Source organism: Bos javanicus, chromosome 11, assembly GCF_032452875.1.
Source record: "Bos javanicus breed banteng chromosome 11, ARS-OSU_banteng_1.0, whole genome shotgun sequence".
NCBI classification, from domain to species: Eukaryota; Metazoa; Chordata; class Mammalia; order Artiodactyla; family Bovidae; genus Bos; species Bos javanicus.
This window is the reverse complement of record NC_083878.1, coordinates 75,177,903-75,203,533: the sequence shown is the minus strand read 5'-3', so window position 1 is coordinate 75,203,533 and position 25,631 is coordinate 75,177,903. Positions and strand designations below refer to the sequence as shown.

Genomic DNA, 25,631 nt, shown 5'->3' with positions numbered 1-25,631 from the left:
CAGGCTTGGGTTCCGAAATAGTAATAGTAGCTGCCCTTGCTGCACCCTGCTTTGCCCCAGCTTCTGTGATAAGCCCTGAAAATGGGGAATTTCTACTCCTTACTGATATCAGCCTTCAGAAGAATCTTTTTAATTTATTTATTTATTTTATTTTTGGCCCCACTGGCCCTTTGTTGCTGCATCCAGGCTTTCTCTAATTGCAGGGAGCAGGGGCTACTCTCTAATTGCGGTGCACAGGCTTCTCACTGCCGTGGCCTCTCGTTGCAGAGTGTGGACTCTAGGGTATGCAGGCAGGCTTCAGTAATTGTGGCACGTGGGCTCTAGAGTGCGGGCTCAGTAGCTGGGGGCCCACAGGCTTAGTTGCTCCACGGCATGTCAGATCTTCCTGGACCAGAGATTGAACCCATATCCCCTGTGTTGGCAGGCAGATTCTTAACCACTGAACCACCAGGAAAGTCCTGGAAGGATCATCAGGGATGTTTTCTGGATGAAAAAGCAGGGGCTCTAAGAGGTGAGTTGACTTGTGCAAGGGCACAAGGCGCTAGAGGTGGTGCCGGCCTGGAGCCCAGACCTCCCACTTGCAGGGCCAGAGCTCTGGTCATTATGGAGATGGCAGGCACTGCAGGAGACCCTGTGCTGTGAGCTGGACGATGGCACAGGGAACCACCCAGGCCGGCCGGGTTTCCACCAGGAATTCTCAGATCCTGCTTCCATCCTTGTACCTCTGATTCCAAGCTCCTCCTTCCTGGGAAGCCACCTGGCGTGTGCACAGCCTCACTGCACGAGGCGGGGCGTGCATCTCACTCCACTTACTCTGATGTTTAGGAGCAAGCATAGGAAACTTCTCGTGTCTGCATATTTAAGCGCTTTTATTAAGTGGAACAAGCTATTTCTGAACACGGGAGTGGCCAACAGCCTTAGAGGAAATTAAAATGAACCATGACAATGGAAAATTGCACAGGGGCACGGCGGATTCTCCAGAGATAAATACAACAAGGCTTTCAACAGCATTCGGGAAAGACTAGAGATCATGGAGATTATGTTGTGAGAAAAAAAAGCAAACCACCGGAAAATTAGAGCTCAGGCTGGTGGGAAGACCAAGCGAACGCTGGTCAGGCCTGTGGGTGGCCAGCCCTCCATGAAACACCCCAGGGGTCTGGTGGACAAAGTGAGGCAGAGAAACAACAGTCAGACAGAACTCAACAGACAGAACTCAACTCAATACAGCAAGCCTTTTCTCAGTACCCACGGTGTGCATGCTATGTGGCAAAGGACGGAACTGTGTTCCCCCAAAATTCCTAGAGTTGAATTCGTAGCCCCCGCTGAGGTGGTATTTAATGATGGAGTTTTGGGGGGACTTCTCTTATGGACCAGTTATGAAGACTCTGTGTTTCCACTGCAGGAGGCGAGGGTTCAGACTCTGGTCTGGGAACTAAGATCTCACATGCTATGTGGTATGGCCAAAAACAAAGCAAAAAAAAAGACCAAAAATAAATAAATAAATAAAGGTGGGGCCTTTGGGAGATTATTTGGTTTAGATGGAATCATGATGATGGAGGCCCCCAGGATGAGATTAGTGTTCTTATGAGAATAGGAAGAAACTAGAACTTTCTCTCTGACGCAGCTAGAAGGTGGCCATCCACAAGCCAGGAGCAGAGTCTTCAGCAGGACCCCGCCATGCTGGCCCCCAGACCTGTGAGGATTTCTGTTGTTTTGTCACCCAATCTATGGTATTTCATTATGGTGACCGAAGCTGACTGTACAGTGAACAACGGAAGTGGACACTCTGATCTTGATACCTCAAAGAACTCTTAGGCCTTGAGGGTTGTAAATGGGCACATCCAAGGGTTTGACAGATATTAGCTGTTATAATTGTGATTTCTCCTATAGCCCCCTAGGCCAGAGACTGTTTATCATGGTCTCGAGCACATGATGGCTTCTCAGTAAAAGTGGGGCGAATGAATGAGTGAATGAATGATGCACCTGAGGCCATGGGCCCCAGCACAGAACTGACGGAGCTGTGGTGTCCAGGCAGCACTGTGAAGAGTGAAAGGAGAGGAGTGAGGGCCCAGGCAGTCTGCTAAGGAGGGAATGTCAGTGGAGGGGCTTTGTCTGGGACCCTCTCCCTCACCCAGGATCCACAGAAGCAGCCACAGGCAAAAAGCCTCTCAGGCTGTCTGCAAGGTGGGTCAGGCCCAAGGGCTCGGCGTTGGGACAGTGCCTGCCCCATCTCCTTGCAGGGCAGGGCCGGGCCCTTTCCCTGCACTGGTCATCAGAACCCCATTCCTCCTCACATGTCACCCCACTGGAGAAGTCCATCTGTCTACCCACCCCAAGAGGGCCTCCTTCCCTGTCTCTCCTGCCCCACCACTTGTAAAGGATTTTTACCACTTCCCTTTCGCACCTGGACCTCCAGTGAATTTAAATAGAATCTGTCTGTCCCAGCAAGTTTTCTGAAGCCTGAAAAGATGGGCTAGAGCTGAATGATGCCATTTCCTTTAAAAAAAAAAAAAAAGAAGGAAGGAAAGGAAAGAAAAAAGTCACTCCAACTGCCTCAGTTCTGAACTAACGTAGCAGGGCTGGGCTGCCACAAGAGGGCACACCACACCCCAGCCCACTCCACCCCACCCCCAGGACCCTGCCTGGACCCACACTGCTCTGTCAAAAAGAGCCCAGGCAGGAGACAGCAAAGAGAAAGCACCAGGTGGCAAGAGGATGTCATTCCGGAAGATTCCATCTCAGACCTGGTCGACCCGCCGGGTTCCCAACCCCACACTGCATCAGAACCCAGGCTCTGGTCCTGAGATGCACACTCAGGCCCTAAGTTGCTTCAGTGAGTCTTGAAGTCCCGGCAGTGAAACGATTTGAGCTCCCTCAGCTGCGCCACCCCGTCTGAGGAGTCGCCTCTATTTGTGCGACGTTGTTCGTTTCTTTGTCCTGCCTGGCCTCGGGGTGACCCTACCACAATCCTCTCTCTTATTAGGCTTCTAATGCAGTTGCTGAAGATGTCTGTGTCAGACCCGTCTCATCAGGCGTGAGAGTCGAGTTCTCAGTCGACTTCTGCCCGGAGGGTCAGGTCAGGCAGGCAGCAGAGGGCTCAGAACTCAGAACTGTTCCCCCTCCTGGGCAAGCCTTTGTCTGTGACAACAAACAAGGGATGCTCCGTCCAGGCCCATGACTCAGAAGGTGGACGGTGGATGTGAATAGGAGTGTCAGGTGTTCACTGAAGAAAGGACCCCAGAGGAGCCGCAGACAGCCAGCCAGTGAGTGTTCTTGGGGTTCTTTCTGGCTCCGGTGGGTCCTCCATACAAGGAAAGCACAGTCGGTCCTAGAGTCCTGTCTGCAGAGAGGCTGGGAAAGCCTTGCGGGTCCGAGGGGCCCGGCTAGCCCCTGGCCAAGCTGTTCTTGAGAGCCTGCTGCTTCCCGAGCCTGGGGTGCTTCAGAGGCAACTCTGGGAAGGCCTGGTTCCAAATTAATATTGGGCGCTCAGAGCACAGGGGTCTGAGGGCCAGGCCGAGTCAGCCAGAGACCCCAAGCATGTCCCCGCACCCACTCTTAGCTCAGCCGCCCCGCACAGAGGACCATTCTTCACCAGATTCGCTGAGGATTTCCAATCTGAAGATAACAAAAGGCTCCCGGCCACTGGCCATCATGTGATGTGCGTCTGTGAATCTGACCAGAGGAGGGCGGGCGGGTCACAGGCTCTGAGGCTGGGAGGTCGAGGGGTGGTCCCCGAGTCACCACCTGCGGGGCCGGCTGTTTGGGAAACGTCTGTAAAGATCAGAGCGGGGCTGCCCTGGCCTCGCCTACCTTCCCGCCCACTCTGGGGACAAGAATGAAGATGGGTCGCCACGCTCCGCAGGGAGCTACGCTGTCGCCAGTACAGAGATGAGTGGGAACAGGCAGGGCCGCCAGGCCTCTGAGCAGGCAGGGCCGGTTCCAAGGAACACGGCTGTCGGGGGGAGCCTCAAGGGCCGATTGAAGGGGGCGATGAAAGGCCCGGCCCAGCACTGCGAGCAGGTGCCCCTCACGCTCCTCCTTGTCCCCCGTCCATCGTCGTTGGTCTGGGCCACTGGCTCGCTTCACATCACAGGCATCTGCTGAGGGCCAGGTTGCCCTGCACCTTTCAGCAGAATGAAAGGGAACTGATATCAGAGGGGTGCTGAAGCTCAGGAAAGGCCTCTTTCTTTTCAAAGACTTTCGTTTGTGATGGGCTTTTTTTTTTCCAGGTGATCTTATTTCAAAGCCCCTTTGAAAATTTTGTGGGTTTTTGTAATGGATGAAAAGTTACTTGGAAATGGGACTAAGAAGTTTCCCGTTGAAAGTTGTTAGAGGAAAGTTGAAAGCTTTGAGTTGTAATGTTCTGCCAGATTTATCCTTTCTTTTGTCCACAAGGCCCATCCGTTGGGAGGATGTCTGGGGGAAGGGGCCGGAGAGGGAGGACCTGGACAGGGCACTGGAGAGAGCAGGATGCAAAAACCAGCCCCCGCCGCTGCTGCTGTACATGTGCAAGGGAGGCCATCTGAGCCGAGCCTTCAGCAAAAGTGTTTCCACAGTATAGACTTTGATGTTGGAAAAGGGGAAAGCAAATATACTTCTACTATACTATAGAAGGCTGGATTCTACCAGAGACAAAGGCTATCGCACAGACATTTCACATCAGAAAAATAACTATGAAAGAGGAGAGTGCCCAAACGGACCTGAGAGAAGGAAGGGGCCAGAGCAACACCGAGTGTGAGCTCTCCTGTGCGTCCTCTGTGGAGAACTGGCAAGGGAAGGGGTCAGTGAGCAACAAGACAACCAGGAAAAGCACTGCTACAGGAAACCCAAGGGAAGTGGCTCCAGAAGGAAGGAGGAGGAAGCTGGTGTTAGGAATCAGAGAGAGAACACGAAGAGATGCTACGGGGCTTGGCATCAGGAGGTGACTGTCCATTGAAAGGGGGTGGTTTCAGGACCTCCCTGGTGGTCTAGTCGTTAAGAATCCACCTTCCAGTGCAGGGGACATGGGTTCAATCCCTGGTTGGGGAGCTAAGATCCCACCTGCCATGGGGCAACGAAGCCTGTGTGCTGCAACTACTGAGCCTTCTGGCTGTTACTAGAGAGAAGTCTGCGATCCCGCAGGCTGCAACTAAGACCCAATGCAGCCAAATAAATATTTTTTAAAAGGGGAGGGAATGATTTCCCTGAAGTGCAGGGCTGGGAAGAGGTAAGGAAGTGAAAACTGAGGGTAACTGGAGTGAGTACCAGGTGTCCTGAATCCCAAGGAAGGGGTAACTGCAAAAGGGGATGGGGAAGGCAGATGGATGCTGAAATGGCAGGTGAAGTGGTAAATAAGGATTTTTCAGTGCTTGTGATGGAAAGCCAAGGGGAGGGGGCTGATGGAAAAGGGGGGAAGGGGCTGATGGAAAAGGAGGGAGACGGGGTGTAGATGCTGAAGCAAGAGGAAATGTGAAGGGAGGCCATGCATTGACAGCTTTGGGAAAGGGTGGAGGTATCAGTTTGTGCTGCCCTGGTCTGAGACAGAAGAACTGGCCTCATTGGAGGGGCCAGGACCTCACTGGCAGGGGTTGGCAGAACACATTGGTGGTGGGTTAGAGTCTAGGGGGTCTGACTGAGTGGGAGAGGTGATGGAAGGCTAGCTTCTGATTCAGAAGGGCTAGGGCAGGGGACCCCAAAATGTGGCTCTTTAACAAGCCTACCAGCTGATGCAGTCCAGGGACTTCACTTTGGGAGGGCAAGGACAGTCCTGACGTTCAAGTTCACTGGCTCCCTGGCCCCAGGGTGTTGTCAGAGCAGGAGGCCCACTTGGGCTGGACACAGTGGGGGAAGGAGAAGCCCCGGCTGGCATACCTGCAGACACCAGAGGAGGGATTCTATGGGCGACCCCAACAGGGTAGTGTGGACACGGCCTTGATATGACTAAACCCATTCATGGAGCTGTCGACCACAGCAGCGCGGTCTGGAGAGAGGTGACCGAGGCGCACTCTGGCCATCACACAGCACTGCCCAGGGACTTAGCACAGAACAGGCTCTGCTGTCCCTGGAGTTCTCTGGGTCTTCTTACTCTCATCTGTAAAATGAACATAAGAACACAGATTTCCTCAGGAAAGAGCTCACATCATGCCCATGCCTGGTATGTAGGAGTCTGTGTTAATGTTAGTTGCTCAGTGGTGTTCGACTCTTTGCAGTGCCATAGACTGTAGCCCATCAGGCTCCTCTGTCCAGGAGATTCTCCAGGCAGGAATACTGGAGTGGGTTCCCATTTCCTACTGCAGGAGATCTTCCTGACCCCAGGGATTGAACCCAGGTCTCCTGCATTGCAGACAAATTAGGCAGACTCCTTACCATCTGAGCCACCAGGAGGCACTCAATAAATGTGATCCAAGCCATTATGGTTGATTGGCTCCTCAGGGTGGTCCAGCAAGAGACAGAGGGCACAGGAAGCAGTTGATGGTTTCAACATAAAGTATTTTCCTGGGGTCATAACGCCAGGTTACAGTCTGACCACTAGCCTCTGCAGTTCTGTCTCCACCCCAACACAAGGATGCCTTCACCCCAGTGCCCCCCAGAGTGGCTACCTCCTTTCTGAGCTCCCTTCCTCCTTCCTCCTTCCCCCATGACGTCCTCTGCTCCCACCCAGCTCCTTGCAGCAACGCTTGCCCTCCAGAGACATCATCATATTCAGTAATATGATTGGAATCTGAATATATATTTAAAATGACAAGTTTGAAATTAAAATTTAAATAAAGAATTACTTTTCTGTAAGTTGCTCCGAAAGCAGTAATTTAGCAGCAAATTGATAGAGAAAGGTAAGCACTGGTCCTTTAAACCATCGTGCAGTTTCCGGCATGCGAGCCAGAAGTGTCTCAATTTAACACATCATTGGTTAGTATTATTAGAAATTTCATTGGGCCCCAGAGCGCATTATGGTGCTGCTCTGAGGGGGATGCCACGGGCACAGCCTGGGTTCAGGGGGCCAGAGAGGGCAAGCTGGTTAATGAGGGCAGGAGGGGTTCAGGAGAGCCTCCTCTGGCCCCAAGAGGGGATTTAACTGTGATTATTTTCTTGTTTGTAGTGTGGTAGCGATCTTGAAATGAGAACTGAGAGACTCATAAGTGTCATTTGCTCTTCCCAGAGGTCACCAACTTATAGCATTGGTATCTGTCAATGCGTTTTTCTGACCCCTTGAAACCTAGGCTGTGAACAGCAGTCCATGAAAACAGTGTCACCTGTCTGGCTCCCATGAGCCGCATAAGCAAGACCCCAAAACCTATCCCAGTTGTGACCTGCCCAGCGGCACCAGCCCCTAAGTTCCCCCACACTGGGGCATAGGGGTCTGGGAACTTGAACATCAAGACTGCTGTTGCCTCCACCAGAGTGAGGCTGACAGACTGCATCACCCGGCAGGCTTGTTAGGGAGCCACATTTGAGGGTCCTTCAGCCCAGATCTACGGAATCAGAAGTTCTGAAGGTGGGATCCAGAGGCCCGCATTTTCAACCCCACCACACGCAGGATCTTCCTACATGCACTCACATGAGTCAGAGGGCCCCTGCCATCGAGGTGGTCAATGCTCTACCTATCTGATCTTAGAAGCGGTGCTCTCATAAATAATCTGCAAGTCCTAGAAAGCCAGCCATCTAGGTCTAAACCCCTGAACTATAATCTAAAAAATTCAGACACCAAATTATCTCTCCCCTACCCCCAGCCTGAATTTCCACAATTACATAAGGATTGTCTTCCTGGGCACCTTTATAGTTCGAGGGCCCCAGGAAGTTCCCAACACCCCAGTCTGAATAAGTTTACCAAAAACTAGTCTCCATTAGTCCCCATGGGTGGACCTGGGCACCATGAAGCCCCTAAATGCCTTGCAGGGGGAGGGATGCTGAAAAGGAGGTGAAATGTCCACTCTTTGCAGGGAGCAGGCTACCCAGCTATGCTGGGTCCTGGAGCTGGCAGTCGGTGGTAGGTGATTCCTAGGACAATCTGGGCTTGGTGCTCAGGGATGCCTGAGCGTTCACATCTGCTGGCAGCCTGTGGGAACCCACAAAAGGAGTCTGAGGGCCCTCCAGAGGGAGAAGGAAATGAGAGCACTCGTCACTGATGCTGGGCCCAGGACACCAGACCCTGTGTGCTCCCAGACCCATGTGCCTCTGCCACCACCACTGCAGAGCGTGAACTGGGAGCTGGGCTGGCTTCCTCATACCGCCCAGCACCCCTAGACTAAAATCACACTCCAGGGTGTCTGAGCAGCCGGGCACAAGCCTGTGCTCCAGCCCCAAGGGAAGCTGGCAGAGAATGTGTTCTGGCCTCCACCTCAAGATGGGGGCAAGATAGGGGTGTTCAAAAAGCAGTCAGGGGAAAAAAAAAAGTCAAAGGCCCACTGCAGGACTCAGGCCACATCAACAGTTCCTTGTCAGAAGGGTCCCTAGAATTCAGAACCAGGGGTTGTATGAGTGTCTCACCAAAGACTCTCTTTCCCAAATTAGGTGAGGATTATGGGGAGCCATGAGATAAAAGGGCTTCCCAGGTGGCGCTAGTGGTAAAGAACCCGCCTGCCAATGCAGGAGACAGAAGAGAGGGAGGCTGGATCCCTGAACAAACCTGGAAGATCAGGAAGATCCAGGAAGGTCCTGACCCTGGAAAAAGGTCAGGAAGATCCCTTGGAGGTAGAAATGGCAACCCACTCCAGTATTCGTGCCTGGAAAATCCCATGGACAGAGGAGCTTGGTGGTGACAGTCCATGGGGTCGCAAAGAGTCCGACATGACTCAAACGACTTAGCACATGAGATTAAAAACGCAGCTGTGGGTGAAGCTCAGAGTGCGGCCAGCCGCGGGCTTCCCACTACCGGCGCCCTGCCGCTTCCGCTTTCACTAAGGCCATTTCCCACCCCCAATCCCCGCCGGCTGGGGTACACCTTGGTGTCCAGTGGTGCTTCAGGCCCAGAGGAAGCACTGGAGTGTGGTCTGAGGGATTAAAGCGAGGTGAGGGCTGGGGGACGCTGGGCTCCCCTGGGGGAACAGTCTCACTGCTGTGAAGATGGGGCGGCTGTTCTCAGGGACGCTCAGCAGATGGCAGTCCCTGCCCGCGCTGTCACAACACACAAGCCACAAGAGCACTGAGACTCGCAGCTTCCAGTCTGTGGAGGCAGGTTCATGGGCAGGAGAAGGACTTGGACACCGGTACTATCATTCCTCCAGGAGGAAGCCCACATGAGCCCCAGAAGTGGTCCCTGGAGCTCTGTCCGCTATATCTAGACTGGACATGCACCCACAGCTCTGGGCTCCTTTGGTGGCAAATTCAGCCAAAATTGTCGGCCTTGTTGAATTCCGCCTAGTTTTCATGGTCCAACATCAGCTCTCCCTAACTTCTGGGCTTCACTGGTTCACCCGCTCCTGATGTCCTTGGGTGAATAGTGGGAAAAGCTGAGTTCTGGCTTCTTCCCCAGCCCAACAGGGGCAGGAGTCAACCTCAGCCCCCACATCTCCTATTATACTCAAGCACTGGGCCAGGAGGTCAGCAGAGGGGGCATTAGACCTTCCAAGCAGCAGCCAGGGCAAGTGTTGGGGTCATAACACAAGCGGCCCCCACAGTCTGAAAACGACATCTCCGCAGTTAAATGTCCCAGTGTCTCCCACTCTGCCATTGCACATCTCTTTTCTGTTACTCCCATTATTCTCTCTCCCGAAGTGTAGGCCAGGCCATACCTACATGCATTTGTGAATCAACAGTGATGAACACCCCTACCGCTGGCCAACACTATAGCTCAGAGACCCTGCCTTCCCTGGGCACCAGGCTGGCAGGAGCTGGGCCGAGCACCTGTGTGGATCCCTGCCATTCTGGAGCCCACCAGACAGTGCAGATCAGTGCGGGCCCTGAAGGGCAGCATTTCGAGGCGGTGACCATCATGTGCGTGGGACAAGGGGTGAGAACAAGTAAGGCGTGGCAAGGCCCCAGAGAGTCCCATTTCATCATCTTTCAAATTTCCTTGACCACCTGGGATGCTGCTGGCCTCTATGGCCCCTTTGGGCAAAGCAGAAAAAAAGGGCCCCCTTTGGATGGACAGATCAGCAGAGGCAGCCTGTCGAGGCTGTTGTAGGTTCACAAGTGTGCAGCCTGGTGAGCAAATGATGTTCCTGGAATGAAAGGCATGGCTGCCCCTCCAGCGGGGTCAGCCCCTCGCCCACCCCCGCTACCAGGCATCTTCACCACCTGCGGCCCTAAGTGGAGCAAGGGCCCCAGGGCAGCTCTGTAGGAGGGGGGGCTTGTTGCAGGTGGAGGTTCCCAGCTCCCCAACCAGCAGGCGCCTCAGCCCTCGATGCCCCTCACAGAGAGCTGCAACCATAAAGGATGGGGCTCCTCAGTGTTCTTCAGCCACTGAAAGAAGCAGGATGCTGTCAGCCACCGTAAAAATGTGACCTTTGAAAATTTACAAGAGCTCAGGGTTTAAAAGCTGCTGTGTTAATGATGCATCCCATTAGCATCTCATTAAAGAGAAGCAGAGAGAAGCCTGCTCGGCCAATGATGGGCAGAGAGGGCCACGTGGAGGCACCAGGCAGGAGGAGGGCTCTCCTTGCCCGCCTCTGTGCCAAGGGCCATCATGTCGTGGGAGCAAGGCCAGGAACACTGGGGAAAGGTCGGCGATGTCCTCGGTGATGGCAGCAGAGGGGGAGAAGGGAGGCTCCCTCACCCTGCCTTCCTCTCCTCGACCCTCACCCAGGCTGGTCTCCTGGCCGGTGTCTATGCCTTCTTGGGGTGGAGCCCCTGGCGAGGAGAAGTGAAACTCAAGAAGGCCTGGCCTTTGGAGTTCAGAGCTGGACGTGCAGACCCGCACATGGTCCCCCAGAAACCTCCAGAGCCTGGGGACCTCGAGTCTACCTTGGGCCTGAAGCCCCACTGCAGAAGGACGGGGCTCCGGTCAGCCAAGCTGACTCACATCACCAGCTGCCGCATTCTTCATCACCTGGGCGTCCAGCCGCCTCCGCAAAGAGCCTCGCCTGTGTGTATTTTTCTGGAGGGAGTGAAGGAGGGAATGTTCATTTATTCAATAAAATAAATAAAAAGTCCTGAACTGCACATTGCTCATAGCTTCAGAAGTTGCTAGTGCCAAGCAGAATGAGTGTCCTTATTTGTCTTTCCTAAAGAAAAAAAAAAAAATAGGCTGTTTTCCTTCTCCAGCACAACCTCTTTCTTGTAGGTAAGAACTCGCTTGTGAGAGTCATGAAAGACACAGGCAGACAGCAGACCTGTTGTAGCCACAGCTCAATTGTGCCAGTGCCCTGGGCCCGCCCCGCACCCCCAGCTTCCTTCTGGAGTGTGTCTTGGGTCACAGATTGTGTAGCGGGGAGCAGACCCCCGAGGGTAGGGCTGAGTCTCAGCCACAGTGTGTCCCTGGTGCCTTGGGCAGGGTCGACCACAGAGCAGGAGCCCAGTTAACTGAAGAGCAAACCAGATGACCAGCAAAGGCACGAGCGACCAGCAGGAACTCCTGAAGCTTTACAGTCTGGTTGCCCACTCCCTGGTGGCTCAGATGGTAGAGAATCTGCCTGCAATGCAGGAGAACCAGGTTTGATCCCTGGCTCGGGAAGATCTTTTGGAGAAGGGAATAGCAACCCATTGCACTATTCTTGCCTGGAGAATTCCAAGGACAGAGAACCCAGGAGGGCCTCTGGGGTTGCAAAGAACTGACTGAGTGACTTTTACTTTTTCACTTACCCACTCTTAAGGAGGAGACCCCAGCCACCCCTCCTGGCAGCGGTGGAAGCCTCTAAGGACCAGGTGCGGGGCTCCAGGTCCACAAAGCCCTTCCCCGTCCCGTCGAGTTAACCAGGCTGGGGCCATGGATACTGATTCATTGGAAGACAAAGGGCGGCTGCAGGAGGACCTGGAAAACCAAACCTGCCTCTAGCCTGGGAGGCCTCCAGGAATTCCAGACCTCACAGAGGGGCTGTGGCGCCCCCTACTGACAGAAAGGGTTGTTGTATTGCCAGTGAAGGAGGGGACTGGAGAGAAGGCCAGGGGACTCCACATTCAAATTTCAACCCCAAAACAGGGCCCCCAACAGGACATCACACTGGCTCCTTCCCCTCGCCCCGGTCCAGATGCCTCTTATTATGAGGGAACCAACCTCTGCACCTCTGAGCCCACGGCACCCCCAGAGCCTGGAAATAGGGTGCTGCAGACAGGACACGCGGGAAAGCGGTCTATGTAAAGACGCTGCAGATGCCAAGCTATTGTTTCCTAAATTCCCTAAGACTATTGGTGAGGGCGGCTAAATCCCGAAGCCCCTAGCCTACCCTAAGCTCCCATCTGTCCCACAGACAGAAATGGGGCAGAGGCCTCCCTCTGATAAGGAAGCTTGTCCGCAGAATTGTTTCTCCCTCGGGAGATTCACTCTTTTCCTTTGTTTCCTGCGCTGTTCACAGAACCGAAGCATCTGAAACGCAGCCCAGAGATAAAGTGCTGCCTAATGCAATTAGCTCAGCGCAGCCTACGGTCCTAATAGGATGCGCTCCGCTCCTCCCAGCAGGCCCTGATGCAGGCGCTGTTTGTCATCTGCATTAGGCATCAGAGCCCAGCTAAGTCCGTCCACCCTCCCACCTGCCTGGACTCTTCGCGGCTTCCTGGCGAGGAAAGCCTCGCTGCTCAGAGATGCCCACAAGGGGGCGCTGCCTCCTTCCACCCCGCCAGCTGGGTCACTGAGTCAGCTTCCAGCAGGAGTCCAGAGCGCGGTGGCCTCACTTGAGAGAGGCCTGCAGGTGTCCCTGGAGGCCCCTTTGGCCTCCTGTGACTGTCCCCAGTGGGTGACTGTCTGCTCAAACCCCACGTCACACTTTACCCCCAACCTGGCTGGGCTCTGGCTACCCTCGTACAAGCTCTGGTCAGTCCTCCTGGAACTCTCTCTGTTGAGACTCACCCGTCACGTCCCAGTACGAGGCTCTCCAATGTGTCTTTTGGATTTTTTTGTTTGTTTATTATACATATTATGATTTATAAATACTGGGAATGGCCATAGTAAACAATTTGGCAAATACAGAGGTGTAGACAAAAGAATAAAAGTGTCCCTTAATTCCTTCACCCAAGAAAGACATTCCTGCTACTATTTTTCTTTATTAATCCACCCCTGGATTTTTCCCTCCTGCACATATTATTTTACCCAGTGAGGTTATATGTGTGTCATTTATATTCTGCTTTTCTCATTCAACTTTATCGTGGAAGCATTTTGCCATCTCCTTAGGGAGTAAGCATGATTTTTATTGACTATATAATATTCCATGGTAAAGTGTTAGCTCAGGGAGACCAATGCTGTCCCAGTGTTTGTTTCTGCCTTGAGGTTGGTTTTCTCATTAAATACGTGAATTAGTAAATGAGATCCTGGGGCAGAGAGCCTATCTGCTTTCCATAGGGAAGAGCTGAGGGTCCCAGAGAAGATGCTCTCTGCCTTCTGGCCTGGTGTCAGGACCTGCGCTGTCCTCCCAGGGGCCCCAGTCCTCACCTTACCATGCTTCCTCTGTGGAGGGGGACGCTGGGGGCCTTGAAGGCTGGCGTGGAGGCGGGATGGGGCCTGGCGGTAATGCCTCGAAAGGTCGTCCTCTCACAAGTCAGAGGCTGGGCACATGATGCTCCTGGGCCAGGACTGAGTATACAGTTGGTGCTCAACACCTGCCCATCATGATTGATGTGGTTTATTAATGACCCAAGGACTGGGGGAACTTTATTTCTCACAATACAAGGCTCTCGTTCCTTTCTGATAGCTCAGGTGATGGGCGAGGCACCAGGTTAGGCTGGGTGTTCTGGAGGCCAGGAGCTTAGCTGAGGCCACGGCTGCTGCTACTGAACCAAGACACCCTGCACTTCCCTTGAGGGACTGGATGCAGGGCTCGGTCTTTGCCTCTGGAGACTGCTGGGGGTTGGGCACCGGGGCAGGACTCTTGCCAGGCGGTGGGTGCTCATCCCCCTGCTCTGCTTCTTTCCAGGCCCCCGGAATCTCCAAAGCAGACAATCAGTCCCAGGGACTCACGACCAGCATCCGGTGGGGGCAGACGCCCATCAATCAGTCCACGCCTTGGGACACTGATGAGCCGCCCTCCAAACAGATGAGGGAGAGCGACAATCCAGGTGTGTACTTCAGGGTGGACGGAGACACCTACCCTCTGGCTGGGGCGGGGGGAGGTGTCCAAGCCCTCCTGGGTGGCCCAGCTCCTCAGCAGGTCCTGACCCATGGCCTGCAGAGGCCGGGACCTCAGGCTGCATCAGGGACAGGGAGGAGGCGCAGGGAGGGTGTGACTGTGTGTGATTCCCTAGGCTGTGTCTCCATCCCTTTCTCTGTTGCTCAAGAAAATACTGGGAAGAACAAGGGAGAGAGAATGACATAGGAGTGACTCTGAATCTGCTTTAAGTTATCTTGGTTAGTTATTCCCAAACCTCAGTACTCTGATTCATAAATTTCCAAAGTCATCCATCCAGTGAGGTCTTGCTTTGCCAACAGTTATATGAGAACTGAGAGAGGTTCCACTCACTGGGAAATGGGGGTTTACCGCTTCCTATAGCATCTCAGGCCTTCTTTGGACAGCTCCAACCATAACAAAAACCTTCCCTGTTATCTCCCATTGATCCCAGGCCTCCCCTTGGGATACACAAAACATGTAAGCTTAGCCATTCACACCACAGCCTTACAGATATCTGAAGACCCCCATTCATCCCCCTCCAAGTCTTCTGCAGGAAGAACACCCTGAATCCTTCAGCCATGACCTCAAGCCCAGTCCCTTCACCTTCCTCGGCATTGTTCCTCTCTTTGCATCCCTCAGAACCCAACACACAGAACCACGAGTGGTCTGCAGCCCCTCCTTCACTCAACCCCTCTACCTTGATGACTGCAGCCTCACCTCACTTCTGCTCTGTGGGTAACCACATCATATGCTCTCTCAACAGTAAGACCCCAAGGCTGTCCAGGTGGCTATTCTGTCTTTTTCCTCACAGTCTGGCTTAAGCAGCTGGATGGGGGGACCCAAGAGCAAGACCATATCCATATCTTCCCGTATGACTCTTAGCATCTTTTCCTGCTTATATTGCTGACCTGTGCCTAACCCTTCCAACATGATGTCACCTGCAGACTTGGTCATATGTCTTCCATTCCATCATCCAAATAACTGATAGAAAAGGTGAGCCCATCACTAGAGACCTCCCTTTACGTCTCCAGCATCCTCTGGGCCATTAGCCGGCTCATGAGTCAATCACTTCTGTGGCTCTACCTCTCTATATGTTCACCATGGAGTTATCCAAGGTTTCACCAACTGTGCTCTGAAGTTCTGATGTGTTTTTCCAGGCTCCCTTACTAGTCCTGCAGAGGACTGAGTGTCAGAAGGCATGCCTTATCCTTAAGACACCAGATTAGCTCACAGTGACACCACCTCCTATTCCACAGGCTTGGAAACAAGCCCCCTTAGCAACCCATTCTAGAATTTTGCTGGCACTGCTTCACGGACACTTGTCAGCTTCTAGTTTTCTCCAGCCTCTCTCATTATCAAAATCAGGTGCCTCATTCTGTGTGTCATCTCATTGCTCACAGCAACTCTGTGAAGTTGGCAGATGAGGAATCTACTCACGGAAGGCTTTGCCTAAGATCACTCAGCTAGTGAGGGCCGACCCAGCAGGGCTTCATCTAATCACAGATTCCTAGTCTGTGAGCTCTAAGGACACAGGCTCCTTGCTCACCTCTCTGACCCCAGCACTCGGCCCAGGGCTGGAGGCCGTCGGTCGCTGTTTGCTGAGTGAATTGTATAACCAGCAGATGACATCTCTCCCATTTCCCTTGCAGGCACAGGGCCGTGGGTGACCACGGTGGCCGCCGGGAGCCAGCCTGCCCTGATCTCACACTCCTATGGAGTGGCCCAGCCTCCCACCTTCAGCCCAGCGGTGAACGTCCAGGCCCCGGTCATCGGGGTGACCCCCTCACTGCCTCCCCACGTGGGGCCCCAGCTCCCGCTGATGCCAGGCCACTACTCACTCCCACAGCCGCCCTCCCAGCCACTGAGCAGCGTGGTGGTCAACATGCCCGCCCAGGCCCTGTATGCCAGCCCACAGCCCCTGGCTGTCTCCACACTGCCTGGCGTCGGGCAGGTGGCCCGCCCGGGACCCACCGCCGTGGGCAACGGCCACATGGCAGGGCCCCTGCTGCCTCCACCGCTGCCGGCCCAGCCGTCTGCCACTCTTCCCAGCGTGGCCCCGGCCACCAACGGGCCCCCCACGTCAGAATCGGCCCATGGGCTACAGATGCTGCGGACCATTGGCGTGGGGAAGTATGAGTTCACGGACCCTGGGCACCCCAAAGGTAAGTCCTGCAGCCCACGTGCTCCTGTGTGCCCGCACCTGTGCCCCCGTGTGTGGTCACCACCACAGCGTGCACAGGAGCCTGGTTCCTGGTGCCCAGCTCCCCAGCAGTCCTCCACTGCTTCAATCCAGGCTGCACCGGGGCCTCCCGCCTGGGACAGCTGGGTCTTAGACTGGGGAGGCGGAGGGGAAAGTGGAGGGCAGGACAAGGAAGGCAGGGAAACGTGGGTAGGCAAGCAGAGGAGGGCGGGGAGAGCCTGCCGAGTACAGGGCCTTCCGCCTTCAGCCTGAGCCCCGGCCCATTCTCCCATCTGACCCAAGTCCAGGCCACAGGCAGCATGAGCAGGAAGCCTCCTCTTAGGTCCACCTAGAACAGTCCCTTTGGGGGCCTTCTCCATTTTCCACTCAAGGACAGTCAGAACATGAATTGGCCGTGTGCCCATCCTCCCACCCCCAGAAAAGTACCTATTGCTGTGCGTTGGATGAGAGCAGCTCAGGGGTGTGAAGTGAGGCCCACAAGAACCCCCCCACCCCCCGCCACCTCCCTGGCCCATCCTGAGGCAGCTAAATGTTTGGTTTCAAGAACTCATGGGTGGTTCTGTGAGACCCCAAGAAAGAGCACTTCCAGCCTTGACCTTCATTTAACCCCCTTCCCCAGGACCTGTTTTCATTCCAGATCCTTGAGAACAGAGCCAGGGGAGGGAAGACACCAGGATATGGTTTGAGGCTGGGCCCCGGCCCAAGGCTTAGAGCAGAGGGTGTCAGCAAACCAGCCTCACTCTTGACCAGACTGAGGGGTCCAGCAGTCAGGATGCAGAGCATCTGGGAGGACCTGAGGCTGCAGCTGAGTCGGGGGGAGGGGGGCGGGGAGCTGACATACCCCTGGATTCGCCCATCCCCTCAAGGTCCACTCCTGCTGAGTGGAAAGGCAGGGCAACCAGGCCTGGACCCAGGTGTGGACAAGAGGGTGCATAATGGGTGATCTGCCCTGCTGGGCTTCCAGGCTCCCTCTGAAAGAGAAGTAGATGGTCTAGAATTGTGAACCTCGAGCGAGACGCCTCAGCCTCCCAACTTACGAACCCTGAGATGGGGAGGGTGGCTGCAGACCAGAGTCTTAGCAGAGTAAGGGCTCCAACCAGCCATTCTCATCCAGCCTGCCCTCCTGAATCTCTGTCTTTATCCCTGCGAGCAATTTCTAGGCCTTGTCAAGCATCCCAACAACAAAGCCGTGTCTAGATCTCTGTCGGGTTTAATTCCCAATCTGATTGAGTCTGGACTGCCTTTGTTTTGAAAATCAGCACTAGTTTTAAATGAGAAAATTACATCTAAATTTTGGTAAACTCTTGCTTTGTTTAAGATCTTTTTTTAAAAATTGACTACATTGTTTTTTTATTTTTTGTTTGTTTGTTTGAATTGTTTTGGTTAAGCTCCCTCTCCCTTTGAAAAAAAAAAATGTACCCACAGTTTACATACCACCAACTGTGACGCACTGGGTACTGGGTGTCCGGCTGCTCCCAAGGCTGTGCCAAGGCCTGAGAAGATGGGAGACTATCTTCTCCCATCAGGTAGGGGGAGGAGGGTGTGTCCACCCCGCCCTCACCCCATCCCAGGGAAGCTCCTAGAACCGATGAAGTTCTTGCTGCCTTGCCAATTTCAGGCATCCCCCCAGGAAAAGGTGTTGGTTCTGTGCAACAAGGTAAACTGGCCCAGACAGGACCGGTTCCTGGTTTAGGGCTTAACATAGAGCTGGGATCCACCCCATACCCCGCCCCCTGAAGCTGCCAGGCGTAGGCACATCTGATCACCATTAGGCATCTGAGTTCATAAGATCATGAAGATATAGGTGGTCAAGGCAGGTCCCTGCTGAGCTCCTGTTCACGCTGGGCCTTGCAGGCCCTGCAGAGCCACACCTGTAACATCATGGGGGGTCAGACAGCACGAACCATCCTCTATCATGGGCCTGAGCCCACAGACAGGAAGGAGGAAACCCCTGGTGGGGTTTGCTCTTCCAGCCACTATGGTGTGAATTCCGTGCCAGGCCTGGGGATGCTGTGGGCCTAGAAAGCATTCACAGCCCCAACTTCTGGGGAGCCAACTAGATTCTCCCAGCTCCAGCTGGTGACCTGGTGACCTGTCCATCACACCAACTTCCATAGTTCTCCAGTGAGCTGGCTGTTTCCCCGGAAATTACATTGAACTCGCTTCTCTATTTACGGCCCTCGTCAGCTGATTTCTCCCCCCGGTATTTGCAGCAAAGAAAGACGATGAAGCCTGCACAAATGCCTCCCAGCTCAAGCCTGGGTGGGTTTTGTTCTTTCTTTCTTTTTTTTTTTAAGGTAATTTCTCCTTTCATTTCTAATCTTAAAAGCCTTTATTGCTAAAGGTATAATTTATCTGTCAGATCTAATGTCAAACAACTGCATATTTTTTAAAATAAGAAACCCGAATTTTGAAACCAAATCTTTGAAACTTGCTGTGTGAGAATCATCTTCCTGACAAGCCCACGTGGGTTTGGATTTGGGTCACTTTTAATTTTGCCCCTAGGGATTTTACATCTCCGAAGTCCAATTGATTTCACACTCCTAAATGACAGGCAGCTGGCTCTGAGCAGGAACCAGGAGGCCCCGCATGAGAACATCAACACTAGTCAGAACTCTACTTTAAAAAAAAAAGAACTTTCCTTTTCTCCTGTTCTCTGTCTGAAAGCTTGCCGGGCATTATAATAAAATCCACCATAGAACTCCTTGAGATCTAGCTCATTAAAGTCCCACGATTTTTCCTACTATTGTTTGACGTGACAACCTGGTCTCTTGCGGAGCTGAGTAATTACGAAAAGATCCCCTCCATGAAGAACAGGTCTTGCCAGCCAAAAGGATGGGCCACTGGTATTTTTAGACTTCATTAGTGCCCTGATTTTAAATTTCACATTTTGTTTCTTGTAATTATCTTCCCATCGACTGAGTTGAAATTTCAGTTGAGGCTCTGTTACTGTGCCTTCCCAGAAAGGGTGTTGGGGCTTTCATTTAAAACTTAACCAGTTGAAAAATACAGGTGGTGTGGAAATGCTTTTTGATTTGCAATAGGTCAAGCGATTGTCTCTCATCTCTGACTAGAGAAGCCGGTTTGCATGCAGCTCCCTGTAATGAATGTTATTTCAATGCATTGTGTGCCTATAGATTTTTTCTTAAGAAACTTGAGATAAACCTCCTTTCTTTCTCGAAGAACAATTTGGGGTGGGAGGAATCTGTAGGATTTCTTTTCTTTTTTTTTAAGATTATATATTGAAAGCTAATTAAATTTTATGTGTGCAAAGTGATAAGGGGGGGATGAAGATTTAGTTCTACTCGAATCCTGTTTGGAAATCCCTGAGCCGTTTGTTGGTCTTGCTGCGTTGCACCCCTGAGCTGATCCGCGGGCAGAGGTGGTGACCAGCATCAGACCTTGTGAATCCGGAAAGTCCGGTGTCACTGCACCCGTACCACGTGAACTCAGCTATGTGTGTGTCACCGCAGAGGTGCAGGCTACTGCTGTCATTCTTTCTAGCCCCTACCTTCTTCCATGAAGGACTTCTGGTGGCCAGGAGGGTGACCAGAGACCCCTGAAAGCCCCAAACACTGGGCCTAGTGGCGAGCTGCAGAAAGGCTATTGTAATTTCATCTGCATGTCCGGGGAGAGAGAAGCCAGACTGCAACTGTCCCCTTTGGCTTCTGGACCAAAAAGCAAAGTCCAAGTTGACCAGAAGTGAAGAGGCTTACCTCTTTTGACTTTAGATTTCATAGGCCCCAGGTGAAGGGCCATGAGGGTGCTCAGGGTTGGGGAATCCTGTAATAGGTGTGTGGGCAGCCCCTTCCTATGGGTTTTGCATCTCCTCCCATTTTCACCCTTGCCTCTGAACCTCCACACCATGGAGCTCTGCCACCTTCTATTTGGACAGCAGTTGCCCCAGCCTCCACAAGGGGCAAAGACAGGATCCAGGAAAGGAACTTGGAGGTAGAGTGGACAGCTGTGTGACTGCAGCAAGACTCCTAGCCTCCCTGAGGCTTCCTTGCCTCATCTTGAAAATGGGATGACAGTACAACCATCAAGCAGAGAGCAGAAGTGAATGAGATCACAGGCTTGACCGTACAGAGCACTGTGCCCACTTACCACCAACCCAGTAGCTCCTGCTGACATAGGCCCCAGCTTTGGGGATTTTAGCAGAGAGAGAAGCTGGCAAAGACACAGAAAGCAGGGCCTCCGCCCCAGTGCAGAGGAGATAGAAGAAGCCCAAGCTTGTTCACGGGGCTGCCAGTCCCTGGTCAAGCTGCTTAACAGGAATGCTGTGTCCCCATCCCTAAAAGGGAGTGGGATGAGTCACCCTCCTCTCCCCCAGCCCTGGCGTTCAGCATCGATCTCATCTCTCCCCGCACCAGCCTCTGACACACTAGGGCAATCCACTCCCTTAATAATAGATTCTAGAAGAAGCCGGGGGTGCAGGATAAAGCTGTCTGCCCACACACAGTTAGCCCAGAGGCACAAATGTCCCAACTGACATCACCTTGCCACAGACCTGCTCTTTCTATCTCTGTCTCAGAAATGATACCTTGAATCCATGCAGGAGTTCAGAGTCCAAATCCATGGTCTTCCTTATGCCCTTATGCGCTGAGTCTGGAAACTCCTTTGAGTCTGCCTCCTCTAAATTGGTCCTCTCCTCTCAGTCTCCACACCCTCCTTTCAGGCCAACATCACTCCAGGACTGCATCAGTGGCCTCAACAGTACAACCCCTCCTGTCCAGGGTCCCTGCCGCAGCCAAAGTGATCATTTCAAAACACAAGTCTGGTTCTGTTACTCCCTGCCGAATGCCTCCAATGGCCCCATTGCTCTCAGGACATAGCCCCACCCTTGACACGGTGCTCCAGCATCCAGCTCCTGCCTGCCTGCCTCCCAGCTTCATCTCTCACCGTCTCTCATTGCTTTGCTAGCAGGCTGCCCTCTATCCATTCCACAGTCTGGGTTCTCTCCTGTCCAGCTCTGCTCTGAGCCTTGGCTGAGCACTTATGATACAGTTTGCCTGTTTCTGGGTCATTTTCCCAACTAGACTATGAGGTCCTGGGTTGGGGGCCAGCACAGACTCCACCCCATTCCACCCCAGTTTCCAAGCCAGTACCTGGCACTAAACGGTGAAGAGTTAGAGGAATGAAGCACACAACACTGGGATGGGAATTATCCAGCGAGGTTCCGTGACTTCTCTGCAGCCGCCTCCTCCCTTTGTATGGTGAAAACAGGTTAGTACTTGAGGATCAAGGCATGCAGCGAAGTCTATGTGAGACTTCATTCTGTAGCTGCCTGGTCCCCCCATCCCTGCCCCATACTTCTGGGAACAGAAGTCCATCTGTTTCAAAGCTCCTCCTGAAGCCAAGCATCTCCACCAAAATATTAATCCTTACCCCAGAACATATGGGAACTGAAACTCTGCCTCAGTTTCTTCATCTGTAAAAGGGGGATAAAAAATAGAATCTGCTTCTTACGGTTGTGAGAATTAAGCAATTTATTTTACATAAAGCCCTTAGGATAGTGCCTGCTGCTGCTGCTAAGTCGCTTCAGTCGTGTCCGACTCTGTGCGACCCCATAGACGGCAGCCCACCAGGCTCCCCCATCCCTGGGATTCTCTAGGCAAGAATACTGGAGTGGGTTGCCATTTCCTTCTCCAATGCATGAAAGTGAAAAGTGCCTAGCCCTTTGTAATTACATATAAAAGTGTTTCCTATGATGATGGTACAGGACCATCCTTCAGTGTCCACGGCCTTTTAGGAACCCAGGGGAATGTGAGAAACTAAAGACCAGTTTGCCTTCCAGAGTCTTAGGAGATTATGTTAACATCATGATGTTTGAAGCACCTAGTTCTCAGAGGTCCACTTTGTACAAGAGAAAATTGCCTTCTCTCATTGTAACATTTTACAATCCCCTACCATCACCATAACAACCAGAGGAAACCAGCCTGTTGCTGGGAACCTCCTCCTAATTCCAGGAGCTATTTGTCTTGGGAGGACTCCTCCTAATGACCCACAGGGGCTCTCAGCATCCTTTGACGTTCAGCTTGATATTGGGGGTGCCCAAGGCACTGCAGGGGTCCTCCCCCATAGCCATATCAATAGATGGGACAAATATAATTATGTCACTCCTGCAGACAAAGCAACTAAGGCTGTAGGTGAAGGGGGGTGAGGAGCATGTGGCTGGCAGCGCGAAAGGTGGCCAGAAGCCCAGGTCCTGCACCAGACTGCTTGGGTGGAATTCAAATTCCACTACCCATTAACCCAATGAACTTGGCTAGAAACCTGGTATCTCTAAGCCTCTAAGTTATCTGTAACACAGAGATAATAACAGTGCCATCTTCTTAGATCTGCTTTAATGATTTAACAATGTATGTAGAGCCTAAACACGGTGCCTGGCACATAGTATGCTTGCAATAATGTTAGCTGTTGTTATTACTACCACTACTATAAATTCTAAAGAATGCTCGGGGGTGGGACAGGGAACGCTGTCTGAAGCACCTTTGGCTCAGGATCTCCGTTATTTTTAAAGCAATGTTGTCCAAAGCATTCTCCCAGCTCTGACTGACACAACACTCAACACAGACCTGGAACCAAACCCACAGTCCTGCCATCATGATAACTTTCCCCTTTCCAGCCCCCACCCCAACACACACGCTCCCCCAGGAAATAAGTGTCTCAGAGCCTATGGGAATCTGAAAGTCCATCTCATCTCCATGAGGTCTTTCCTCCTCTCCTGCCCCCAGCCTGCCACAGAAGGCCCTCCTGTCTTCACAGGGCTCTGTCCTCAAGGGATTTGTGAATCATTAATTGGAGGATTGTCCAGGGCTTAACGGTTTTGTTAACAGATCATTTGACAATAAATGAACCAGGCAAGTGGAAAATGCAGCACAGCGGTCAGACCACCCAGCGATGGTGTCATGCTTGGAGCAGGAGGTGGGCCCTGAGCCCCAGCCTGCGTTTGTCCCTCTCGGGGTCCCACTGCTCAACAGAGCACAAGCAGAGTGATGTGCCCTGGGCACCTTCTCAGTGAACCAGGAGTGGTACATGGGCTTTCAGCCCCAAATCTCCACTGAGCATCTTCCAGTTCAGAAATCCCACTCTGGCCCTAACTGTCTGACAGGCAGGGTGAGAGGAGTCCAGACAGCAACTGGAATGGGGTGGTGGGGGAGGCTCTTCAAGTGGGAGCCAAGGGAGGAAACATTTCCATTCCTGGGATTTCAGAAGAGGATGGTGATCCACAGCAGGAAGCCAGCTGCCAGGGTCCCGAGCCCTGTCTTCTCTAGGAAGTTGTGACCCAAGCAGACACCAAGCAGGAATGACCACTAGGTTCTGCATCACTGACACTCAGAAGCCACTGACAGGCTCCAGCCATGTTACTTCCCTCCCTACCTCATCACTAGGCATTTATTGAGCAACTAGGAGGTTGCTGGCTCGGAGGTAAAGAATCCGCCCGCCAGTGCAGGAGACTCAGATTTGATCCCTGGGTCAGAAAGATCCCCTGGAGAAGGAAACGGCAACCCTCTCCAGTATTCTGGGGAATGCCATGGACAGAGAAGTCTGGCGGGCTACAGTCCATGGGGTTGCAAAAGAGTCAGACAGGACTTAGCAACTGAACAACAACAATGTGTGTGTAGTATTAGGTACCTACTGTGTGCCGAGTCCACACTTGGCTTCTCCCAGGCACAAGAGGCATGCCCCGTGCAGGTCTCGGCTCCTGCTGAGCCTGAGGTCCTGTGATCATGTCCACAAGGTTTCAAACACCATGTTGGGTGCTTGGAGGGATGGAGGTCTCCCTGGAAGACCCTGAATTCCACTTGGAGGAGGGCGGAGGGCGGGGGGCAGTAATAAGAGCTAAGAGGCTGGAAAAGAGAGTTCAATGTGGACTGAGCCTTTAAAGGCAGTTGAAATGATTCAGAGGAGGCAAGCGGAAGGCAGGTAGTTCCACAGACACCAGCTCTTAGGAAGAAGGCCTGAAATAAGTGCCAGGAACCCAGAAATCATGACTTCAGTTCCACAGAGTTTTACACACACACACACACACACACACACATACACACATCTACCCAAATGGTTCTCAGCGCCCATCCTGATCAAGGACAGGTTCAACTAGTGGTTTATGCTGATTTACACCCATGAAATTCATTCTCTGAACCCTTGAAACATCAAGTCCAGAAAGCCTGGACTTTGCTCGGGCTTCCCAGAAGTTCTCTTTACCTCTCCCCATCAGTGATGGCACAGTAAGGGTCCATGATCTTGGGCAAGTTCAATTCCTCAGTCCCTGTGGCTGTTCTGGTCTTACAAGGTGAAGACCTGTTGGTCTTTGGAGGCTTTCCTCCCGGAAGGAAGCACTTTGGGGTCATCAGCTTCCAACTGAGAAACTGATGCACACTCAGGATCCAGGAAGTCTTGGTAAACATTTCTCTCTCCTATCGTAACAGACGTTAATGGCAAGTTTCCTGTGGCCTGATCACTATTCAAACAACCAACATGTGCCATCCTGCTAGGAAAGGCATGTCCTGTAGGGCTGGCCCCTAGGGCTTTTTAGTTCAGTTTTCAAGGTTAGAGATGAGTTTCAAGAAGGGGAGAGCTGGGCAGGTCTGGCGTGCCTGCTGCCTCTTCCCCAGGGATGGGGAGGTATCAGTACCCCAAACTGTGAGACTGTGGCACAAACCTGGCTCAACAAAAAATGATTCCGTTACAACTACATTCCATTCAGGAGCATGCTTATTATTCTAGAAATTGAAAATGTGAAAATAATATAAGCATAGTAGGTTAGGAACACAAAACATCATGTCAATTGCTTGAAGAAAACAATGGCCAAAATGTTGCCACCTATTGAAACTGTTGTCATTGCCTGATTTCTTAGTGTAACTCTCTTTAAACACATGTATCTTAGAGGGAAGCCCAAGGATTTTCAGTGCAGCTCCAGAATGTTCTTCGCCTTGTAGCTCTCCCTGCAGGGTTTTGGATGACCAAGTACAGCACTGTTGACCATCTTGTTTTGTCCACTGGCTTCTCACTGCCTTTTCCTCCCCTCTTCCAGTGACCACTCAATGCTCTCATGGCTCAGTGTCTTAGACCCAGGCCTAACATACATCCCAGGCAAACACCTATTAGTTTTTTTTACCACTTTCTGCAGGACCAATGTCATGGGCTATATGTTAGTTAGATCAGGCCTGCATTACAGAATACTATAGACTGACTCAACAGAAGTTAATTTTCCCACAGTCCTGAAGGCTGAAAATCCAAACTCAGGGTGCCCACAGGTT

General features: G+C 52.6%; 1 protein-coding gene across 2 annotated transcripts in view; it reads left to right on the top strand.

The window, feature by feature from the left end:
• The window catches only part of KLHL29 (kelch like family member 29), a 335,083-nt gene that overhangs the window by 244,825 nt on the left and 64,627 nt on the right, over nucleotides 1-25,631 (top strand). For both annotated transcript variants that reach the window (XM_061433195.1, XM_061433193.1), the window contains 2 exons: nucleotides 13,977-14,118; nucleotides 15,818-16,330. In XM_061433195.1, the coding sequence (XP_061289179.1) occupies nucleotides 13,977-14,118; nucleotides 15,818-16,330 (655 nt within the window). The remainder of the gene's footprint in view (nucleotides 1-13,976; nucleotides 14,119-15,817; nucleotides 16,331-25,631) is intronic.